Source organism: Accipiter gentilis, unplaced genomic scaffold (assembly GCF_929443795.1).
Source record: "Accipiter gentilis unplaced genomic scaffold, bAccGen1.1, whole genome shotgun sequence".
NCBI lineage: Eukaryota > Metazoa > Chordata > Aves > Accipitriformes > Accipitridae > Astur > Astur gentilis.
This window is the reverse complement of record NW_026060824.1, coordinates 2,287,905-2,310,282: the sequence shown is the minus strand read 5'-3', so window position 1 is coordinate 2,310,282 and position 22,378 is coordinate 2,287,905. Positions and strand designations below refer to the sequence as shown.

General features: G+C 48.0%; 1 protein-coding gene across 1 annotated transcript; it reads left to right on the top strand.

Annotated features, from left to right (window-relative positions):
- The first annotated feature begins 13,474 nt into the window (after positions 1–13,474).
- LOC126036802 (olfactory receptor 14C36-like) lies at positions 13,475–16,670 on the top strand. Its single transcript, XM_049797014.1, has 2 exons — positions 13,475–13,622; positions 15,724–16,670. Exon 2 carries the CDS (start codon positions 15,747–15,749, stop codon positions 16,668–16,670), a length of 924 nt encoding a protein of 307 aa, XP_049652971.1. The 5' UTR covers positions 13,475–13,622; positions 15,724–15,746.
- The last annotated feature ends 5,708 nt before the right edge of the window (positions 16,671–22,378 follow it).

Here is a 22,378-nt window from a genome sequence, read left to right as displayed (position 1 = left end):
ACTGGTGTTGCCTACCTCATCTAGGGAGAGACACTTCTTTCCTGAAATAAAATTCTCCTCTCAAAGTTACATGTACATGCCACATTTTTTGGTTGTATTGTTAGACAGGATACCCAGAGAGAGGCAGACAGGGATCTCCTTTACCCCTGCTGAGGGAAGGGATCCATGGGTCAATGGAGGCATCTCATCCTGCATTTCTACTGAGGGCATTTGAAGGAGGTTCAACTCCCTCCCATGCACACTACAAAGCCACAGGAGGTGGGATTCCTCTTGCCTCAGTTCAGGTGTGAGCAAAATAGACACCTGCATGGGAGCTCCTTGTCTCAGCTCCCATCTGAATTAATGGAGAGCAAAGGCAGGAGTCAGGTGTTCAGACAGAAATACCTGGTGACATTTGAACTGCCAGAGATGGTCCAAGATACAAGTAGATAACAGCAAAGTGTAATGGAGAAGTTCATTGACACAGGGCAACCTCTTGGGAATCCTGTATGATTCTGGTGGGAAATTGCCTTGGCCAAGTGACAGGGCAGCTTATGCCCAACTAAAGGCCAAAAGTACCTTCTCCTACTCCTTATCTTCATGGCACTTGAAACAGGTATTCATATGAACGACTGCAGTCAAGTACTGTTGGAGCGGCGGAGGAATGCACATAAGTTGACCCAATATGAGTGATAGAAGTGATTCAACTTTATTTGCACGGATAGCTCATGTTTATACAGTTTGCGATAATTATGCCTACTAGTCCTAATATGATTGGTACATTGCTAATGTTTATTCATTACTAAAACACACCCACTTGTGATTTGCAGCTATGCGTGTTCCATAACTTTCTCATGGGAACTTCTTCAAAAGTTACTTGTGAAGTTATGCCAAGGTCACACCGTCCCTGTCTTTCTCTTGATAACAGCGAGACCAGCTGTTGTTTTTCTCCTGATATCAGTAAGGCCAGCTATTTTCGGCCAAGGCCTAGTCTTGCTGCTCAAACTGACATTCTTTCACACAGAACTCTGCTCGCACAACTTTTCTATAGACCCATGTCCTTTTTCATCAAGCCAATTCCCAACAATTCCCCCTTTTTCTTTTTGTGCAAGTAGAGCTTGGTGTGTCAGCTTTGAGACTCCTTTTATCATGCGCCCATACACAATTCTAACTATTACACAGATTAATATCAATATACCCAACCACCGTAAGGCTTCTTTAATCCATGCCATTAGCCATGGTGTTATTCCGCCAAATATTGATTGTAACACCCCATCAAACCATTTAGTTTCTCGCCGGATCTTTGTGTATGTTTCTTCAGCCAATTTATCTGTTTGTGTATAGATTGAGGTAAAATTTTAACACCTGCTGTGTTGCCCTTTGCAAAGATCTATGAACACAATTAATTAAACACAGTAGAAACAACATTATACCTAATAAAATACATAAGCACAGAAAAAGAGGTTTGATTAATAGCTTTAGCTAGTGACACCCAAACATTCTTACTGTCCCATGGCGTTAACCGATGTGGATCAATCACCGGTGTCATTGTCATGCTGCTTACTACAGTCAGTGTGTTCCATATCAATCTCAGCATAAGGTTTCAACTTTATGGTTAAATCAGGAATGTATCTGCCAGACATGGATGATGTGATTTTTTTTGTCCAATTGCTGTCAAGGCTTGCCGTCCCGGTGCACTTAGTTGTCTTGTAGAAGTTAAGCTGTTGCTGCCCCTCAATAAATCCAGCAGGGGCTGTAAGTCTGTATTTGTAATACCACAACAAGGTCGAATCCGCTGTAGGTCTCCGTTTAAATCTTTCTCCCTCTTTTTGTTTTTGAGCAATCCAGGCTTGCTTAATCACTTGGGATGCCATTTTCCTTAATAAGCTGAACAAGGTAAAACTATTACAATAGCTAAAATCACAGTAACTACGATAATGCCCATAATTCTTTGAGCCAACCTGTTACCCCTAATGACCCAGACCATGAGGACTATGAGGAAGATGAACCATCCATACATTCTTGTACCATCTTGCTCCACGAACTCAGCCCAGCAATCGTAGGTGCCAGCTTTCTGTGGGCGTCCCCACAGAGGCAACGACGGCCTCACCGTACACCAGCCCGATGCTCTTCGGAAAATCCCGGTATTTATACATTTGCAGAGGAACGGGTTTTAGCACACGTGGCCAGCGGGTGCCAAAAGTCCACCTCAGTTGCAATCTATGACGCATGTGCTCGCTGGCCAGGCGCGCTGCACGAGTCATAGCCATCTTGTCTATTGGTTCATGGGCTTTACGATACAGTTGCGATGCACAGAGAATCTTGACCTGTTATGTTAGCCAAGGTGACCTATACATTAGTTTTCGGCTGAGGTAGTATTCATATTGCCACATCATCTATGATGCTCCAGATGATGATGGTCGTGCAAATCGAACAGGAGTCCGTCGTGGGCCTGTATCTGTGGAAACGCAATCAACCTCGTTCCCAGGTTATTAATGGAAATAGACCTTACCCCTAATTTTGGCTTTAACTAACTTTTACATTTACCCCACACTGTCTTTCCATAATCACGCTATGTTTAATCAAATTATGCTTAACACACTTTTTACCTAAAGCAAGTTCTATATACAATAAGGCACGCTGTTCTAAAAACCTCTCTGAAGGACTCGGTGTCCGCTAGTAATACACTATTAGTTAGAATCTGTCAGATCAGTGGCTTCAGCACCCGCCGGTGCTGTGCCAGTCGCCATTGGGACAATTCTTGGTCCAGCATCAGTGCGAAGCCATGGCTTGACCCACTTAGCCGGGATCTCCCAGTAAGTTTTACTTCTGCTGATCCGCACCATTTCCCGGATTCTGGGTCCTTATACTTTACCATGATTCCTGTACTTTGTTGCATCCTTTCTGCCTGTAAAAGAACATGATGCACTACCATTGGTGGGTCTTTGTGATCACCTGTCAATCTAAGATAATTTAGCACAAATAAGGCTTTGGCCAATCGTTCCTCTGGAGAGTAAGCCCTGGGTTCCCCCTTTTTGTTTTTGCAGCATGTTCTTTTAGGGTTTGGTCGGCCCATTCGACAATAGCCTGTCCTGTGGGAAGATGTGGAATACTGGTACCGTGGTGAATTCCCCACAAATTACAAAATCGAGCAAATCGTGTAGAACCATAGGCTGGGCCGTTGTCCATCTTAATTTCTTTAGGCACACCCAGTACTGCAAAAGAAGCGTGAAGATGTCATTCAATATGTAAGGCTTTTCCTCCAGTTTGTGCCGTGGCCCACAAGGCAGCAGGATAGGTATCAATACACACGTGCACAGAACGCTTTGCACCAAACCACGTGACATGGGTGAAATCCATTTGCCACAACTGCAATGGCAAAAGGCCTCGTCAGTTAACCCCACAGCCCAAGCCCAGCCCTTCCTTTTGACAATATGGGCATGCTTTAACGATACCTTGGGCATCAGTAAGTGGTAAGTCAAATTGCTTTGTTAACATCCTAGCGGGTTGGTGCAAGAACGCATGTGATTGCCGTGCTTTGTTGAAAATGATTCCCTGGAGGAGGCTCCCATGGCGCTGCAACCAATTGGTCAGCTCTGCCATTTCCCGTTTCTCATCTGCACAGTGTTCTCATACCCAAGAGTTCTACCAGAGGGGTCATATCGCCATTAGTGATACCGCAAAGATTCCGCACCCACTGGATATCTCCCACAAGCTTCTGGACATCATGTAACATTGAAATTTCTCATGTTATTTGAACCTTCTGAGGTTTAACATTGCTAGCATTTATGTGCCACCCCAAATACTTCCAAGGTGCTGTCTTTTGCACCTTTTCAGGAGTGATTATTACTCCGCGATGGCTTAAGATGTCCTGCAATTGAGTTAAAATCTCATCCTGTGGCAAGTTACTGAGGTAACTGCTTTCTTACAGGCTCTGATTCCCAGGCCACATACACCTGACACATCGTGGGGGAATTGCGCATTCATTGTGGTAACACGACCCAATGGTATCTCTTATAGGGTTCTGCCTTGTTAATCGATGGTACCGAAAAGGCGAACCGTTCAGCGCCATCTAGGTGCAATCTTTTAGATCTATAATTAACAAATCCCATTCTTCTGGAAGCATAACTGGAGATGGCAAACCTGGCTGCAGGGCTCCTATACTGTGCATCACCGCATTCACAGCTCTGAGATCATGCAACAGTCTCCACTTCCCACTTTTCTTGGGAATGGTAAATATTGATTTATTCCATGGACTAGTAGAAGGAACAACATGTCCCGCTCTCAATTGGTCTTCAACTAACCCTTTTATTTTTAGCAACCTTTCAGAATTTAGCAGCTACTGATCAATCCAAACAGGCTCATCTGTTTTCCAGTTAATTTTCAGAATTGGCTACCCCTCAGTGACCGCTCCTAAACAGGATGCGTCACTAACATTGCCTTCATTTGGCTCAATAAATCACGGCCTACGAGGCCAAACAATTCAGTTAGGGTAGTCATGACATACGGACACGTCGTAATGTGTTCACCATCGGGGAACACAAATGTAATCAGTAGCTGACTTACTAAGGTGGCTTGTGTGCCCCCTATCCCTGCAATACCAAAGTTTGGATTGATTGATGGCCATGATGGAGGCCAAATGCATCGTGAAATAATCATAACATCAGCTCCTGTATTGATTGTCATAGGTTTCTTGATGACAACTCCATCAGGCCCTTCCAATTGTGCTACCTTTTCTGGTTTACCTCTTGTTGTGTCCATGGCAAAGTATACCTGCGGTTTCCCTGTGGAGCCGAATCCACCATCTCCACGTTGTACTTCACCTGGGTTCGGAACACACGACCTGAATGGAACTAATTGTGCTATTCTGGTAGCTTTAGGAATAGAAACAGGAGGGATTAAAACATGAATCATAATTTTCACAGTCCCACAATAATCTGCATCAATAAGCCCTGGGAGCACCAGAATTCCTTCTAGAGCTGTTGAAGATTGCCCCATTAAAAATGCACTAAGTCCAAACCCCAATGGTCCCTTTATGTTGACTGCGGTTTCCACATCCACTCCGGAGCTTCCTGCGGTGGCGGATCTGGTGGTTGCGAGGCTGCCTGAGGGCTGGCAGCTCAAGCCCCTTGCATTCGTGTCATCGCGCGAGGGGCCTTCGCGGTCGGTGTAAAGTTTCCCTTCTTCCTGTATTCTTGGTGGTATGGTTATCTTTCTTACACTTGTTGCAGCACTTACTGTTAACAGTACCTGTACATTTGCTCCTAATGTGTCCACGTTTGCCACAGTTAAAACACTTGTCCAAGGGTGTCTTACTGGCCTTGTGTTTCTTTGTAGCTCCTTGGAGAGCTGTGGCAGCGTAGGCTACTTTCTGTGAGTCCACTGATCAATCCATGTATTCTATCATATCAACGACGTCTGCATTTTTCGGCAAATTACACAATGCTTTGCGTGTCTTTTCAGTAGCATTTTCAAAAGCGAGTATTTTGAACATGTTTTCTTTCATGCCCTCGTTCATGTCAGGGTGGTCATAAATTGTATTCTCCTGTTTCACCTGGGTAAAAGCATGGCTGTACATATTGTCTGGTATGGTAAGAAAAGCTTGATACGCCAAGATCTGTGATAGATGATGAACCTCAGTGATACGTTGTAACTGAGCGTTCCCTGATGCGAAGGGTCCAGTACCCATCAGCATCTGCGTGTTTACTCCCCACAGGGGATCTGTTTGTTGTCGTGATGTTGCTTGTTCCCTATCAATGCTTCTCCCACTGCCGGAAAAACACTAACATTTGGGCGGGTGTCAAAATCAACTGTGCTAGCTGTTTAATATCTTGAGGTATCAGCGTATCAGCAGAAAAAATGAATTGCAGTATTTGGTGAGTTAACGCAGATTTGATTCCGTACTGACTCACAGCATTCCTTAATTTCTCAATGACCTTCCAGTCAAACACCTCCCATTTTTTCTGTCCATTTGATGCAATAACTGGGAATGCTTGGAGCATAGTGCCTTCTATAATGGCCTCTTTTATTACTCCCCTCCGATGTCTCTGCCTTTCTGACATCTGCCGATGTCTCTGCAGCGGCTATTACAAGCGGCTCCACGTCTATCACGGGTGCGGTTGGTTTCCCCGTCTCTTTTCCGCATTTCCTTTAACAATTCTAACATTGTCTCTTTTTGTTCTATTATTAGAGTAGCCAAGTCCTTGTTTGCATTATTTGAATCAGGGTATATGCTAGGTATAATTTGTTCATGTTGAACGGTGGTATCTGAGGGCTGGTTTTTCGTAGGCGGATTTTTACTCACTCCCTGATTCTGTAGGGTATCCTTTAATTGTACGGTTAGGGAGGCTTGGGAACTGTCAGATGGTTGATTAATATCGGCAGTCCCAGGGAGTGGAGCAGAAGTCAAGGGCACGAGAGCAGGCGAACAAGCTCCAAAAAGTCTCTCTCGCTGCATTATGTTTTTCTCCCCGCTTTTCCCTTTCACTTGCGGTTGGAGAGTGTCGTGGTTTCAGCCCGGCCGGTAACAAAGGACCACGCAGCCGCTCGCTCACTCCTCCGCCCCCCTCCGGTGGGATGGGGAGGAGACGGAGGAGAGAAAAAAAAAGAAAAAGAAACTGGAACCTCGAGGGTTGAGATAAAGGCAGTTTACTGGGACAAACACAAAGAGATTACAACAACAACAACGGCACTAATGAAAAATGTATACAAAAAGAGTGATGCACAGTGCAACTGCTCACCACCCGGGACCCGACGCTCCGGCACTTCCCCCACCGAAAAACAGAGACCACCCCCCGGCCTGCTCCCCATTTATATACTGGGCAGGATGTCACACGGTATGGAATAGCTCCTTGGCTAGTTCAGGTCAGCTGCCCTGGCTATGCCCCCACCTCCCAGGTTCCTGTAAAAATTAACTCTATCCCAGCTGAACCCAGGACAGAGAGAGAGCAGCAAAAGCAGACGCAGACGCTTTATGATCTGCTTTCATTTCTTGCAGATTTGTCTTAATTAATTTCCATAAAGTTGCAAGACTTTAACTTCTTTAGACCCGTCACTAATTTCATCCCATAGGGAGGTTCCGATAGCATTCCAGGTACTAAGCTCAAAAGCTGTACCCACGCTAATTGAAAGGTTTCTGTCCTTGCTTCATTAGTTTTTTAGCTGATTTATCATCGTCAATTACCATGTCACATAATACGTCTCTTAATCTACGCCATTCACTCTCCTCAAATAATAAATGCGGATTCTTAAAGCATCCCTTAACACGACCTAAAGCAACTAATCCCGAAACTTGCTTAACGAAATTTACCCCCCGCTTTTCTAAAAAGCACTGGTAATAATTTTAGGGCTACCTCTTGATCCATTGCCGGCCGGCTTCTTGATACTCCTGGGTGCTACCTTGATTAAGGCACCTTGGTTAAAAAGTCTTTGCAGCCTTTTTCCAGTAGCCCTCACTGACGGCGAACCCCTTTTGGACGGTCCAGGCACAAGAGTTAACACACCAACCAAGACGATCAGCGTTCGGTTAATCTTTTGCCCCGCGGTCGCTGCTACCGGTGCTTCTCAGTGTCCATCGCTCCAATTCCCCTTTCTTCGGTCCCCGTTCGGGTGCCATTTGTTGGAGCGGCGGAGGAATGCACATAAGTCGACTCAATATGAGTGATAGAAGTGATTCAACTTTATTTGCACGGATAGCTCACATTTATACAGTTTGCGATAATTATGCCTACTAGTCCTAATATGATTGGTACATTGCTAATGTTTATTCATTACTAAAACACACCCACTTGTGGCTGGCAGCTATGCGTGTTCAAGTAACTTTCTCATGAGAACTTCTTCAAAAGTTACTTGTGAAGTTATGTCAAGGTCACACCGTCCCTGTCTTTCTCCTGATAACAGCGAGACCAGCTGTTGTTTTTCTCCTGATATCAGTAAAGCCAGCTATTTTCAGCCAAGGCCTAGTCTTGTTGCTCAAACCGACATTCTTTCACACAAAACTCTGCTCGCACAACTTTTCCACAGGCCCCTGTCCTTTTTCATCAAGCCAATTCCCAACAGTGAATGGTCACTGAGATACAAACCCAGTCCTTTCCCACATGTGACAGGGCAGAAGACATCCTCCAGGAGGGGAATCTGTAGCTGCCTGGATATCCCAGGGGACCTCCATGGGCAGCATGTGCCTGCGGTGTGACCGGAGCTCCACAAAGTGAGAGATTGCCCAGGTGGAACCACACAAAAGTGTTAATTCCAGGTATTCACAGGGAAAGGAGGACTCTGCAATCACAGGACAGGCAGTGGGAACCCATCTGGCACAGGGGAAGGGGGCTGGAGAGATGCAAGAGTTGGCTGAGGAGCTCCGGAGCCAAGACTGTCATGCCGCCCTGGGGTGTGGGACTGGAGGGGGCAGAGAAGGGGCAAATGCAGTCAGTGTTGGGGATCACCTATCATAGGAACACAGAAGAGCCAGAGAGTGAGTGGCCATACAGCCCAACCCTGAGGAAGGACCTTTGCTGCATGGTCACCCCTGTCTTCCTCCAGGTCTCTAGGATACCCAGCTCTTCTGCCATTATTCATACAAAGGGAACGAGTTTCCTACCAACACTCATTACACATCAAGTCCCAGAGCTCTTGCCACAGCCAGACTCTCAGCCAAGCCCATTCTCAGACACCTCCGGCTAGATGAGGTGCTTGTCTTGACAGATGTTGAAAATCTCCATTGATAGAGATCTCACCAACAGGCCTGCGTCCTTGCTGCAGTTAGTGTCTCTGAGGCTTTTTTCCAAACCCCGGCTTTCTCAGCCTCTCCTTGTACACAATGTGCTCCAGGCCCCAACCATCCTTCTGGCCTCTGCAACTTTCTCTCCACTCTGTCAGGGTCTTCCTTGTACTGGTGACCCCCATACTGGACACAGCAGTCCTGAGGTGGTCGTCTTGTAGTGGGTTAGCCTTGCGCAACACCCTGACACCCACCCAGCTGTCCAGTCACACCTCCAACTCAAAAGGTTGAAGGGAGAAAATAAGATGGAATAGCTCATGGGTCACGATAACGACCGGGACATCACTTACTAATTACAGTCACAGGCAAAGAAGGGTTGACTTGGGGAACACCAATTTAATTTATACCAAGTTAAAATGGTTTGGATTGTGAGAAACAATGACAATATTATTTTGAAGCTGGGACTCTAACCCAGAATCCTCAAAAGTTGTGGGACTCTAACCCACTCCCAAATTGTCCAACCCAGCAATAGCTTTTGCTTATGTCTTACGGGCAGACGCCTAGACTTCCACTTTAGGATCCTTTAGTCCAACCCTGCGCAGGTTTCGCCGCGTCTGACAGGCAGATGATATGGTGGGACTCTAACCCACTCGGTGGGTCTCTAAACCACTTTAGTGGGACTCTAACCCACTATCCCTAATATTTCAGAAAAAAAGAAGTGTCTTACCAAAATCCAGGGGACATCGCAAAGAGCCTTCTGGATCGGGGATTGATGGGTATCCCCAAGAAATCTCGGTGCCGGCTGGAACCGATCAGTTCCCCGACTCCTCCGGTCTCTCTCAGCGAGGTCCCATCTGGGTCGCCAGAAACTGTTGCCGAAAAATTCGTAATAAAGATCTTATCAACACCAATTTAGTGTAGATAAGCAGACACTTCTTTATTGATGGCCAGGTGCACGGGTGAGTTCTCTCAAAAAAACCACGCACACCTGAACACCAAAATCATACACCTTATATCAAACTTATTCACTCATATTCATCAGGTTTCCGAGAAAGGTTATGCATATTCATTAGATTTCTGGGAATTTATTAGCATATGCAAATGTCCTTCTATGCAGGCGTGATGAACCCTCTGGTGGTCTTCAGAAGCCCTCTGGTGGTCTTTCGTAGTCTTCCTCGCTTTGTCCGATAGTTGACCTCTCAGGTGATTCTGCGCTTCTCACCATCTTTTACATAAAAATGCATACTATGTCCATTCTTAAATATAACCTTTCTAATGATTGGTCTTTCTGTCACACCATCTCATTAATATTCTTATGTTAAAACAATCATTGGTTAATCTCACTTAACTCTACTGATTGGAATCCTCAATAATTAGATCAAGGTGGGAAGGGTAAGGGGTTTCCAAGCAGCAAACTGGTGTCCATAACGGTTTCCTTAATTTCCTAAAACAAAACACTACTGATCAACAAATCTTTCTCAAAGTTTCTGTGCTTAAATGATTTTAGACAATACTTGATTTCTTATGGTTACACATAATACATTTTCTAAAGTTCCCAAGTTCCTATGACTATATCTCAAACCTAACACTCCCATGGTTGAATGTGTAAAATTAAAGATATGTATAGCTTTGTTAAAATATTTCTTATAATTCTACATTCTTATTAAAATTGAATATGATTAATTCTAACTAATAACAAATCAATAACAAATCAGTAACATTGCTGCCTCTATCCTCCCCTGCATCTCTCAAGACAATGGGACTTCTGGCTTTGGCATCATGCCTACATCCTGGGACAAGGTTTGTACATTCTGTCGGCAGCTTTCCCTGCTTCCACCTCCTGCCTGCTGCCTTTTTGCCCTGGAGTTCAGTCAGTTCACACAAGCAGCCTCCAGAGATGGTTGCTTCACTTCAAGGGTATTTGGGGAGATCCTTCTTGTGCTTGGAAGTGGCTGTCCTGTAAGGCCTATCAGACTTCCCATGCTTCTTCACCCAGCAAAGCTGCTTCCCATGGCACCACTTGTCTCAGTCTCCTGAGTGTGTCCAAGTCTTCTCCTCTGGAGTCCCAGGTCTGTGCCCTGCTGCTGGCCTTGCTCACTGCCCTTTGGTGTCACATCCCCCACTAATTCATGGCCATGACAGCCAAGGGTGACACTGAACATCATCACATCCCTAACCAGCTGTTCCTTCTTGGCCAGGATCAGGTCCAGGTGAGAAGCACCCTTGGTGGCCTACCTGGCAGCTGCCTGAAGAATTTGTCCAAATAGCCAACTTCAGGCTGTTGGCACCCTGTTGCTTTGCCTTGCCAGGGAATGCCAGGGCACTTGAAGTTGTTCACCACAGGAACCTGCTCGTGAACCTGGAGACTTCCTGGGGTTGCTGACAAAAGACCTTTTCTGTTTCCTCTTCCTGAGCAAGCAGTTTGCAACTGCAAACACAAGGTCACTCCTGCTGACTCCTGCTCTGATCCCAAATGACAAAAGCTAGTCCAATCTGTTGTCTGTCACATAAAGGACCTCCACAAATCCAAGGTTCCCCTTCATACAGGGGGCATAGTCCTTGTCCTCCCTGCTGCTCCCTGAGCAGAGCCTGGATCCTTCCATTGCAGCACCACAGCTCAGCAAGCTGTCTCACCATGTGTAATATAATCCAAAACCATCACAGTTCTGTGACAAGCCATGGGTCTCCAGCTCCTCCTGGCAGTGCACATTTGGGCCACGGCATCTCAGCTGTGACAGCATACTGGACCACAGACTTCTCACAGGGAAACCTGAACACTGGTCCTGACCAGGAAAATATTGTACATCGAGTTATTAGGGCTGCGCTGCGCTGCACCCTGCTGCACGTACAGCACAGCCATCAAACCTGTGTTATGCTGCACAGATCCCTTGGCCACAGGAGAATCTCAGCAGGATATTATCACACAACAGCCGGCAGGCAGGTCCCACTCTGTACTGGATATCATGCCTCCTGCGTGGCCTTGCCTGTATCTAACAGTGCAACAAAACATTCCCATGAAAACGTCACCTCTGTTTGACTGTTGAGACAATGAGTAGAGTTGTTCCCTGTAAGAAAATCCTACAGTAGCTTGAATGACCAAAACAGGAGACTGTCTTCTACAGATGGGGTGTGCATGGTTTCCTGCATTCACCTAGAAGGCCTGTTCAGTGCTACACCACCTGGGGTTCCCACCATCTAAAGAGGCCTAAGATGATCTGCAAGATTCTCTTATAGTGTTAACGACGATGAACATAATTTTTAAACACAGCTCACAGTATCCGAGTTCCTTTCTTACTGGTGTCGTAACAGACCAGCACCTCCTAGGGAAAAAACAACTCTCTCGGCACCCTTCGATGCAGCCCCTATGGTTCCCATGGACTGGTAAGGGTGTAGTTTGCTTGAGTAACCCCGCACTTGATCCCCATCCACTGCTGGTTGTTCTCCTCCAGAATCCTGCCTCACAGCTCAAAGGCCTGGGACACCTTGCTGGTATTAACCGAGGCTGTGATCCAGAGTACCTCAGATCTATGTAGACCTACTCTTCCTCATTTCAGCAGTGGTCCTACCTTATCTCTTTTTCTTCTGTAACAGTTCCCGAAGTATCAAAAGTTCATCCTGGTGCCCTTGAAATCCTTTTTGAGCCTCCACCAAGTTTTGATATGGACTATTGCTGTTCTTGGAGGATGATGTGCTTGAGGACAAGACCACAGTCTGAAAATTCTTGGTCTTTTCATTGATTGGATCATTAAGGGAGTGAATAAAAACCCCTGTGTGACATGCTTCCTCTTCATGCATTTCCTGCAGCTCTTGGGTGGAGAAGGAGCAGACCTTGCCTCTCTGTTGACTGATGCCTCTGACTGATGGCTTTAGTGTATGGCAAACGGGCACCAAATCACACTCTCTGTGATGCCGTCTGGAGTGTTTGTGATATACCACCCACCCTGAACGGGAATTGCTTTCCTGTAGCTCCTGTGAGGTCCCTGCCAGCCTTGTCATCTCATATACCTCTGTGGCCCTGGAGTTGGACATTAAATAGAGGACAAGCCCTGAATTCTGTTAGGCAGTGTGGGAATGAACATGGGGCACATGCCATTATAGTCAGTGGAGGTATAAAAATTTCAGATGACAGAAAATAGAGAGACGCAGCTCTCGCTATGGTACATGCCTGCAATCGTTCATATGACTACCTGTATCAGGTGCCATGGAAATAAGGAGTAGGAAAAGGTTCTTTTGGCCTTTAGTTGGGCATAAGGTGTCCTGCCACTTGGCCATAGCAATTTCCCAGCAGGCTCATACATGTTTCCCAAGATGTTGCCCTGTCTCTATGAACTTCTTCATTACAGTTTGCTGTTACCTACATGTACCTTGGACCACCTCTAGCAGTTCAAATGTCACCAGGGATTTGAATCTGAACACCTGACTCCTACCTTTCCTCTCCTTTAATTCAGATGGGAGCTGAGACAAGGAGCTCAGCTGCAGGTGTCTATTTTGCTCACACCTGAAGTGAGGCAAGAGGAATCCCACCTCCTGTGGCTTTGTGGTGTGCATGGGAGGGAGCTGAGCCTCCTTCAAATGCCATGAGTAGAAACGCAGGATGAGATGCCTCCATTGACCCATGGATCCCTTCTCTCAGCAGGGGTAAAGGAGATCCCTGCCTGCCTCTCTCTAGGTATCCTGTCTAACAATAAGACTAAAAACTGTGGAATGTAGATATAACTTTGACAGGAGAATTTTATTTCAGGAACGAAATGTCTGTCCCTAGATGAGGTAGTCAACACCAGTGTTTGCTTCAGTCTGTTTCCCAGCAGGTTCCCCTGGAGCCCCAGGGACACCAGGAGGGAGCCCAGAGGGGGCAGAGAAAGGGATGCCTTGGGCTGGTCCTCTGCTGCTGAGCTGGGCTGGGCTCCTGGGCTGGAGGGAGCTCATGGCAAGCAGGCAGCACCGCAGAGAGACAGCTCTGCCCAGGAGCAGCTCCTCTGCAAAGTGTAGCAGCGCTGAGGGCACTGCCTGCAGGCACCGAGGGGAGAGAAGTGAGGCAGAGAGAGATGCTAAAGGCAGTCGGGTGGGAGGACTGAGAAGAGCTGACCTGGAGAAAAATCTTCGCAGCCCTTAACAGGGTAAGTGTCTTGCTGCAGGGCAATGCAGCTGTGGTTCCTGGAATGATCTCCTAAAGCTGGCACATCCCACAGCCTATGGGATCTCTCAGGAAAACTCTCACCGTTTGTGCAGTGTAGAGAAAAAGGATGTGCTTTGGAGCACAGCTTCCCTGCTGCACCCTCAGAGGGACAGGGCATGTCAGCTGCCTTCACCCGGGGATGGCTGCAGAGTGTGAAGGTGGGTGTGCAGCCAGGGGTGCCCAGGGCTGTCCTTCTGAGCAGGGTCCTTGCGGCCAGGGGGCTGTGTGCTGGGACAGGGACTCTGCTGCTGGTCAGGGTAAGTACTCTGCCTGCCTGGGGATCTCTAACAGCAGACAGGGGAGGAGCTGTGGGTGGAAAATAAACTTGCAGCAGGGCAGGGTCCTTCTGCTGACAAGAGGGTGCTGTGTGGATCGGGGCTGCTCACAGTCTCCAGATCACCCCCAAGATATTTTCAAGGGCACTTTTCCAGGGCAAGGTGAAATCAAGGATTGCTATAAACAAAAGCAGCTTTCCTGAGTTTGTGTTTTCAGTTTACTACTCTTTGGATATTTTCAGCAGAAATCGAACAACTCTTGTCATGCTTGAACAGCTCAGTGAGACTCCTGAGCTATAACTCTGAGGGATCAGTAAGTCTGACAGGAGCCTCCTGAAGTAGACCACAGGGACTGTGTACAACTGCCTGGCTTTATTGGTGTCTGAGAGGTGGCATGTACAGCTGGGTAAGGGTAACTCTTTCCTGAGACTTCAGCTGCCTCTCCCCTTGCCTCTCTGAGCCAATCAATCACTGAATTTTTCCTTGATTGCCACTAGTCTGTCATTGTTATTGTTATCTTGTTCTGGCTGTCTGTTTCTCTTGGGTGGCAGTTTCCGGTGCAGAGCCACACACTGATCTTGTAGGTCCTCCCATGCAGCTGTGTCCATGGGAACAAGGTTACATCTGTCCAAGCTTTCCTTCAAGCTGTGTAGCTGTGGGCAATGCAGCCTGTGTCATTCCCTAGGAAATGAGCTGACTCTCCCTTCCTGAGATACCATCATCAGGACATTGGCTATTTTCTTGGGGTGACCTTCCAAGCTCTGAGCTGCCCTCCAGGATGCAGGTCTGTCCCATAGCACTTTGGTATTTCTGAATGCCCCATGGAAAAGCACAGAGACACCATGAGTGAGGAAATGCTGCTGGGTTTGTGAAATGAACCATGTGTGTCCTTGGCAAGAGGTGGGGTGCAGATACCTTGAGAAAAGGAGAGACACTTGGTGTTGGACAGTGGGTGACTCTGCTCCAGGAGTTCCTGGAGTATTTTCAGGTTAACTCAGGGGTGTGATTATATTCCATCTCACAAAGAAGCTATCTCAGTGTAGCTGGCAACAAGACATAGTGACAGACCAGCTCTCCTCACTCTCTAATAAGCCACAGGCAATCCTCTTGCTTCACAGGACACACTTTATTTTCTCCGAGTGATGCAGAAACGATGAGGGTTTCTGAATCCAAGAAATTCACCAGGTGAGATAGTGGAGAGCAGTAACCTCCACCTCTCAATCAAACACTGTTTTCGTTGTTGTTTCTTAGCCCTGGGAATGCAGATGCTGACAAACACTTTTACATCAGGAATAGTTTCATCTGACCAATTCAAACACCAGGACGGACCCCCTGATGGACACCATTCCATGAAAACCGCTGCTACGGAGCAGGGCTGACTCCTTGGCAGCCAGTACGCACAAGTCCTGCTTCTCATGAGACACACAGCCAGCAACAACGAGAGCTCCATCCACAGAGCTGAACAGAGATCTTGTTGAAATGGAAAAATTGTGATAAACATGTGTTATGAGAAATGGCTTTGATTTTGGTCCGAGAATAATGCCCTAACATGTCACTGCCCTTGCCTCCCTGTTCAGTGCTCCACACCCAGAGGCAGCAGATGTCCAACAGCAGTTCCATCAACCAGTTCCTCCTCCTGGCATTTGCAGACACACGGGAGCTGCAGCTCTTGCACTTCTGGCTCTTCCTGGGTATCTACCTGGCTGCCCTGTTGGCCAACGGCCTCATCATCACTGCCGTAGCCTGTGACTACCGCCTCCACACACCCATGTACTTCTTCCTCCTCAACCTCTCCCTCCTTGACCTGGGCTCCATCTCCACCACTGTCCCCAAAGCTATGGCCAACTCCCTCTGGGACACCAGGGCCATCTCCTATGCAGGATGTGCTGCACAGGTCTTTCTGTTTGTCTTTTTGATCTCAGCAGAGTATTTTCTTCTCACTGTCATGGCCTATGACCGCTACATCGCCATCTGCAAACCCCTGCACTACGGGACCCTCCTGGGCAACAGAGCTTGTGTCCACATAGCAGCAGCTGCCTGGGGCAGTGGGTTCCTCTATGCTGTGCTGCACACTGCCAATACATTATCACTACCCCTCTGCCAAGGCAATGCTGTGAACCAGTTCTTCTGCGAAATCCCCCAGATCCTCAAGCTCGCCTGCTCAGGTACTTACCTCAGGGAAGCTGGGGTACTTGTAGTTTCTGTCTGTTTAGCTGTTGGGTGTTTTGTTTTCATTGTGCTGTCCTATGTGCAGATCTTCAGGGCTGTGCTGAGGATTCCCTCTGAGCAGGGACAACACAAATCCTTTTCCACCTGCCTCCCTCACCTCGCCGTGGTCTCCTTGTTCGTAAGCACTGGCATGTTTGCCTACCTGAAGCCCCCCTCCATCTCCTCCCCATCCCTGGACCTGGCGGTGGCAGTTCTGTACTCAGTGGTGCCTCCAGCCTTGAACCCCCTCATCTACAGCATGAGAAACCATGAGATCAAGGATGCCCTGAGAAAACTAATCACTGGATGCTTTTGAGAAGGAATAAACTACCTGTTGTCTTCTGCATAGTACTTATCTCATTATAGGCCCAGCCTTTCTTCTGGTTTCTTTTACGGTGATTTGGGGGTTTGAATCTAATTTTTCTTTGCTCTTTTTGCTTTCTTTTACTTATTTGAATGCTTTCCACAAAGAAATGTCTGTCTTTGGTTTCTAATTCACAATATATCCAGGCTTTCTGTGACCTGGAGGCTGTGCAAATGAATAGCCATACCCCCTGTGAGGTTAATCCAAATAAATGGCCCTGCAGTGACTTGTTTTTCTGAGATCCTCCCTCCAAGGCCTGCTCTGCATCTGCAGGGAGCAGTGCCTGTGTGCAGAGGGGAAGAAGAAAAGAGTCCCGGCACAGCAGCACTGCCTGGGAGCACGAGCACTTGGTCTTTCCCGTGCTGGTCTCTTCCAACTTCCACGAGTTCCTCTGAACCCTTTGGTTGGTGGAAGGCCTGAGTGCTCTTCAAGCATGGTTAGAGTCCTGCTGTGTGTCAGGTCTGTGACCACAGGCAAGGACAGGCAGTGGGCATTTTTGTGACAGAGCTGGCCTCCACAGCAGCATTTCCATCATACAAGGGGATCTCCTCAGGCCTTGTGCCGTGGATGCCCCCCACCCCTGGGGCTCAGCCCTCTCCACCCCTGAGGAGCTGCTGTGCCCTTCAGAGGGTCTGGGGCTGTGGGGTGAGTGCCCAGAGCTCTGCCGCACCCTGTGGTGGGCACTACTGTGGGACCATGCCAGACTGGGCAACACTGGGCAAAGGGCAAGGGAGGTGCAGAGAAGTTAAGGGCAGTGGGAAGAGTTTAGGGGGAGCTGTGATGGGCTGGAAAGCGTCCATGAGATAAAAATACCAGTGTATAGCTTGTAGTGTGTGACCATGCAGGGCAAGGATTTAACACCGGGGTTTTGTGGTACAGAGGCAGGGCTTGTGACAAGCATGGAAGACATGCAAGTGCAGGACAGAGGAGGAGGCTAGTCTGTGCCCTTGGTGGTGTGGACAGACAGGGAAAGTGGCTCAGGGTCTTTGTCACTCCCATTGTCTCTCATTGGCCATTTCCAGCACTTGCTGGTCACCCCAACTTTACACATGAGTTTTGCTGTGAGGCCATCTCCATCTTCCTGCTGGTCCAAGGGCTGGTTTAGGAGAATGGGCAGCCCTGCCCAGTCCTGCTGCTTCCGCAGACCCTGGAGCAGAGCTGTCTGCAAAGCCCCATGTGGGACAAGGCTCCAACAGGGCAGGGGTTGGGACAGGTGCAAACCATGAATTTCTATTGCTTTTGTTGTGGAGGTATGTGTGTAGGAGAAGAAATGCTCACCTGGAGATGCTGGTTGCAATGAATTCAGAAGCAAAGAGAAGACCTTTGGTCACTTCTGAGAGACCAAGACTGAACAAGGGAAATGCAGGGCTGCTGCTGAATGGGGAAGGGGATTTAAGAAGAGCAGACACAGCTGGGCCTGAAGGAATGAATGCCTGCTGTGCCTGAGTCTTTCCTGAAATGGTCTCCAGGCCCCTGTGCTCAGGGAAAGGCTTCAAGAGAGAGGAGAGCATGCATTGGCATGAAAGTCAGGAATTGCCGCAAGGACTGATGCCAGTTTCTGCCCCTGCACGGGACTAACCCTGGCAATGACACAGGCTGGGGGCTGCCTGGCTGGGAGGAGGCCTTTTGGAAAGGTCTTGGTGGGCAGCGGGATGGACAGGATGCCCTGGAAGCAAGGGAGGACAGGAGCACTGTGGGCTATTGTCCTGGTTTCAGCTGTGATACAGTTAACTGTCTTCCTAGTAGCTGGTACAGTGCTATGTTTTGAGTTCAGTATGCGAAGAATGTTGATAACACTGATGTTTTCAGTTGGTGCTCAGTAGTGTTTAGCCTAAAGTCAAGGATTTTTCAGCTTCTCATACCCAGCCAGGGCACAAGAAGTTGGCACAGGACACAACCAAGGCACCTGACCCAAACTGCCCAACGGTCTATTCCATACCATGTGATGTCCATCTAGTTTAGGAACTGGGAAGTGGGGGGGCGGGGAATCGCCGCTCGGGGACTAGCTGGGTGTTGGTCAGTGGGTGGTGAGCAATTGTCCTGCGCATCATTTGTACAATCCAATCCTTTTATTACTACTGTTGTCATTTTATTAGTGTTATCATTATCATTATTAGTTTCTTTTTTTCTGTTCTATTAAACCGTTCTTATCTCAACCCATGAGTTTTACTTTTTTTTCCCCAATTTCCTCCCCCATCCCACTGGAGGGGGGGGAGTGAGTGAGCAGCTGCGTGGTGCTTAGTTGCTGGCTGCGGTTAAACCACGACAGCTATATGAACAGGAGCACGGCCAGGTGATTGAGGGAAGAGATTCTGGACTTTTGCAAGTCCTTGGATGTGCTTCCCGTAGTCTCCTTAGAGAAGATTGTTGACATCTGGACTGAAGACGTGGATGATGCAGTGCATGGGAAATTGGCTGGACGATCAGGAATGAATTCTACCAGTGGTACAAAGTCCTCTGAGGAGCCAGATACTAGCAGCATCCCTCTGTGATCAGCAAAATTTCATAAAAGATCATTAAAAGCTGGAAATCAAGACTTTTTCTGCTATTACATAGGTTTCCTTTTCTGCATAGGCTTCCACATTGTTCTAAAATTTACATTCTGCTCTTGATTCAGTTGTCCGCACAGAGGCGGCCATGGCATCCAAGATGCCCTGTGGTAAATGAAGTAGCTGTGTGGGAAAATTGATGCAGGAATCCTTCGGATGTATGAGTGTTTTTGCAGGAAGGGAAGCTCTGGGGTGATGCAGGGCATCACCTTCCTCCAGTGCTGCTGGGTAGGCTGTGAGAAGGCCTGTCAAGCAGAGCAGACAGTATATCCCCTTGGATGGTGGCTGTGAGGTCACTTCTGACCGGTCAGCAGCAGCAGGGAGAGAGATACTCTGAGGTCATGAAGGTCATCAGGAAGCTGCCCTCAACAAGGTGACACATTTGGGGAGGCCAGGAGGAGCCTGGGCAAAAGGAATGGGAGATTTGGGGGAGGGAAGAGGGCCTTGACCAACAGACACAAAAGATTTTGAAGAGGTAAAATGGGTTAAGGACGTTGCTGTGAAAACACTGACTGTGAAAAAGTTCCTGCTAAGCCTTTACGCTATCTCTACCTAGTAGCCTTAAGCCCTAACCCTACGCCTAAACACAACTTCTTCCCATGACAGTAATCCACTGTTACTAACCTAACTGAGCTTAGGCTATCCCTAACCTCAAAGCTGACATCTAAGCCAAATCCCAAACCCATAAACCCTTACGCTTACACCTACCAGGTTGCTCAGCCTAATCCCTAGCCTCTACCCCTAGTCTTAACATGTTGGCCTTAATCCTAGCACTCACCCCAGACCTAAACAAAACCCTAACCCACCATGCTACCCCGCACCTTAAACACTAGCCAGGGAACCTCAGCAGAACACCAACCTCTCTCCCTAAGCCTCTGCCTAATCCCCAACCCTGAAAGGTGAGCTCTAATCCCTAAACTCCAACCTGAACACTGAATCCCTGAAGCTCACTTTCCCATGCTCTACTGCCCTCATCTTGGTCACCTCTCCTCAACCTTACTTAAGCTGTTTGGACCCGTGGGACCGGGAAAGGGATTGTGAGGTCCCAGAAGAGTTGCATGGCATTGGGAGAGGAATGTGAGGTGACCTGTATCTGATGAGCTCGTAGGCCACAAGGAGGAGATGGGTGGGAATGGCTTTGGTGAGGTGAGCTGTGCCTCAGGATCTCATGGGACAGCAGGAGGCACAAGGCTGGGAAGGTGGCTGGGAGGTCCCTTCTGTCCTTGGAGTTGATAGGCCAGCAGCAGGAACGTGGCTGGGAAAGGGACTGTGAGGTCACTTCTTTCTGAAGGAGCTGATAGGTCAGCCCTTGACTCATGGCTGGGATATGTGCTTTTATGCTCACATCTGCCAGTGCCTCTGGCAGACCAGCAGAAGCATGTTGATTGTTGGAATCCCTTTCCGTAAGTACCTGGTAGGCCCGTCCAGGACAAGGCCTCGGATATGGGTTCTCACACCTCGTCTGCCTGAGTACATGACGGGACAGCAGCAGGCACGTGGCTTGGTGGTTGTTCTGTACCTGGAGGTTCTGGTTTCTTACGTCCCCAGTAAGAAAGGCACGCAGCCTCTGTGCAGTATCATTTGAAATGCCGTTTGATAGAGCAAACACTACAAACAGTGAATAAGGCCAACTGCATACAGGGCTGTATTAGTAGGAGTGTGGCCACCCAGGCAAGGGTGTTCTCATCCCTCTGGCCTCAGCACTGGTGTGGCCACATCTGGAGTAGTGTGCCTGGGTGTGGAGTTCTTACCCAGTCTGTAGGAGCGGGGAAGAACTGGAGTGGTCCCAGAGGACATCTGCCAGGATGGGGCCTCTTTGGAGAGGCTGAGGGACTTGGGCTTCTTTCGCCTGGTGAAACGGAGGCTCAGGACACTATAGTAGTAGAGTGCACCTGCTTGAAGGGTGGCTTCAGAGATGATGGAGCTTTTCTTGGTAGTGGGAAGAGAAGGAAATTTGCGCAAAGTGCAGCTTGGAAGGTTCAGACTGGATGTGTTGAGAAAGAAATGCCACTCAAAGGGTAGCCTTGTGGTGCAAGAGGTCACCCAGAGAGAGCCCAGATCAGCCCATGGCCTTGTGTTTCAAGGAAAATCCAGCCAGGCTGGAGAGACATCTGTGAAGGAACAGAAATGCTGGGGTGAGAGCTAGGTGGGAAAGCAAGATGGACATCAACAGCCTGAAGGGAAGGAGGTAAGGCATGGGACAGATTATGACAGCCTGCAGGAGAGATGGCCAAGTGCTCTGGCAAGGCTGAGAAGCCAAACAGGTCCAAGGGATTTGTCACCTTGGATTTGACAGTAGCTTCTGCCATGGAGGCCTACCAGGTAAAACTTGTTTTGAGGCTCTGGACTTAGTTTCTTCCTCACCACTGCTTGGGGAAACCAGGATACACTGTGCAGTTTTCCTACACTTGGCATTGCTCACCCTCACATCCTGCTGCCCCCAGGAAGAGCCCTGACACACCTGTGAGGGACAGGATCTGTCTTCCCAAGGCCTGCAGATCAGGGTTGGCCTTTCTGCTTCATAAAACAAAGCAAATCTTTTCTCAGCATTGTAGCCACCTTCACAGTGCTTTTGCCTACCTGCAATCACAGCCTCCAAGTATCTGCTCTAACGAGTCCCTGGGGAGGCTTTGTCAGGAATGGCCCTCAGTGGGGCCTATTAATGCTTCAAGGTACTTTGTTTCTGACTTTGACTTCTTGAGAAGTTTCTTTCAGTCTGCTCTCAGTATCTTAGGTTCATGGACTCAGCCTCAAATACACCATGGGGCTCATTAGGATACAGAAAGTTCTTACGAGACTTGTTTCTTCCTGCAACTTTCTCCTAGTCTGCAAGACTTGTACAGCTTATTAGAAAAATGTCATATTGTAGTTAAGGAGGAAGATTTCAAACTACACCTATACCCATGGTTTTGGTTTTTTTTTAAAGAACAGTTTTTGTTACTCTTCAGTTTAGAGAAGAGGTGATAGAAGCATTCTCCAAGTGATAATGATCCAGAGTGTCTCCTCAGGAGGTCTGGACAGCTACAAAAAGCAGTCCCTTGAGGTCTGACACTGTATGGACACCCTTGCTCCTCACCTCTCAAACCTCAGCACTTCTGACATTGGCCACCT

Excerpts from the sequence above, each read along its gene's own strand:
- LOC126036802 (XM_049797014.1), top strand. The coding sequence starts at position 15,747 with ATGTCCAACAGCAGTTCCATCAACCAGTTCCTCCTCCTGGCATTTGCA.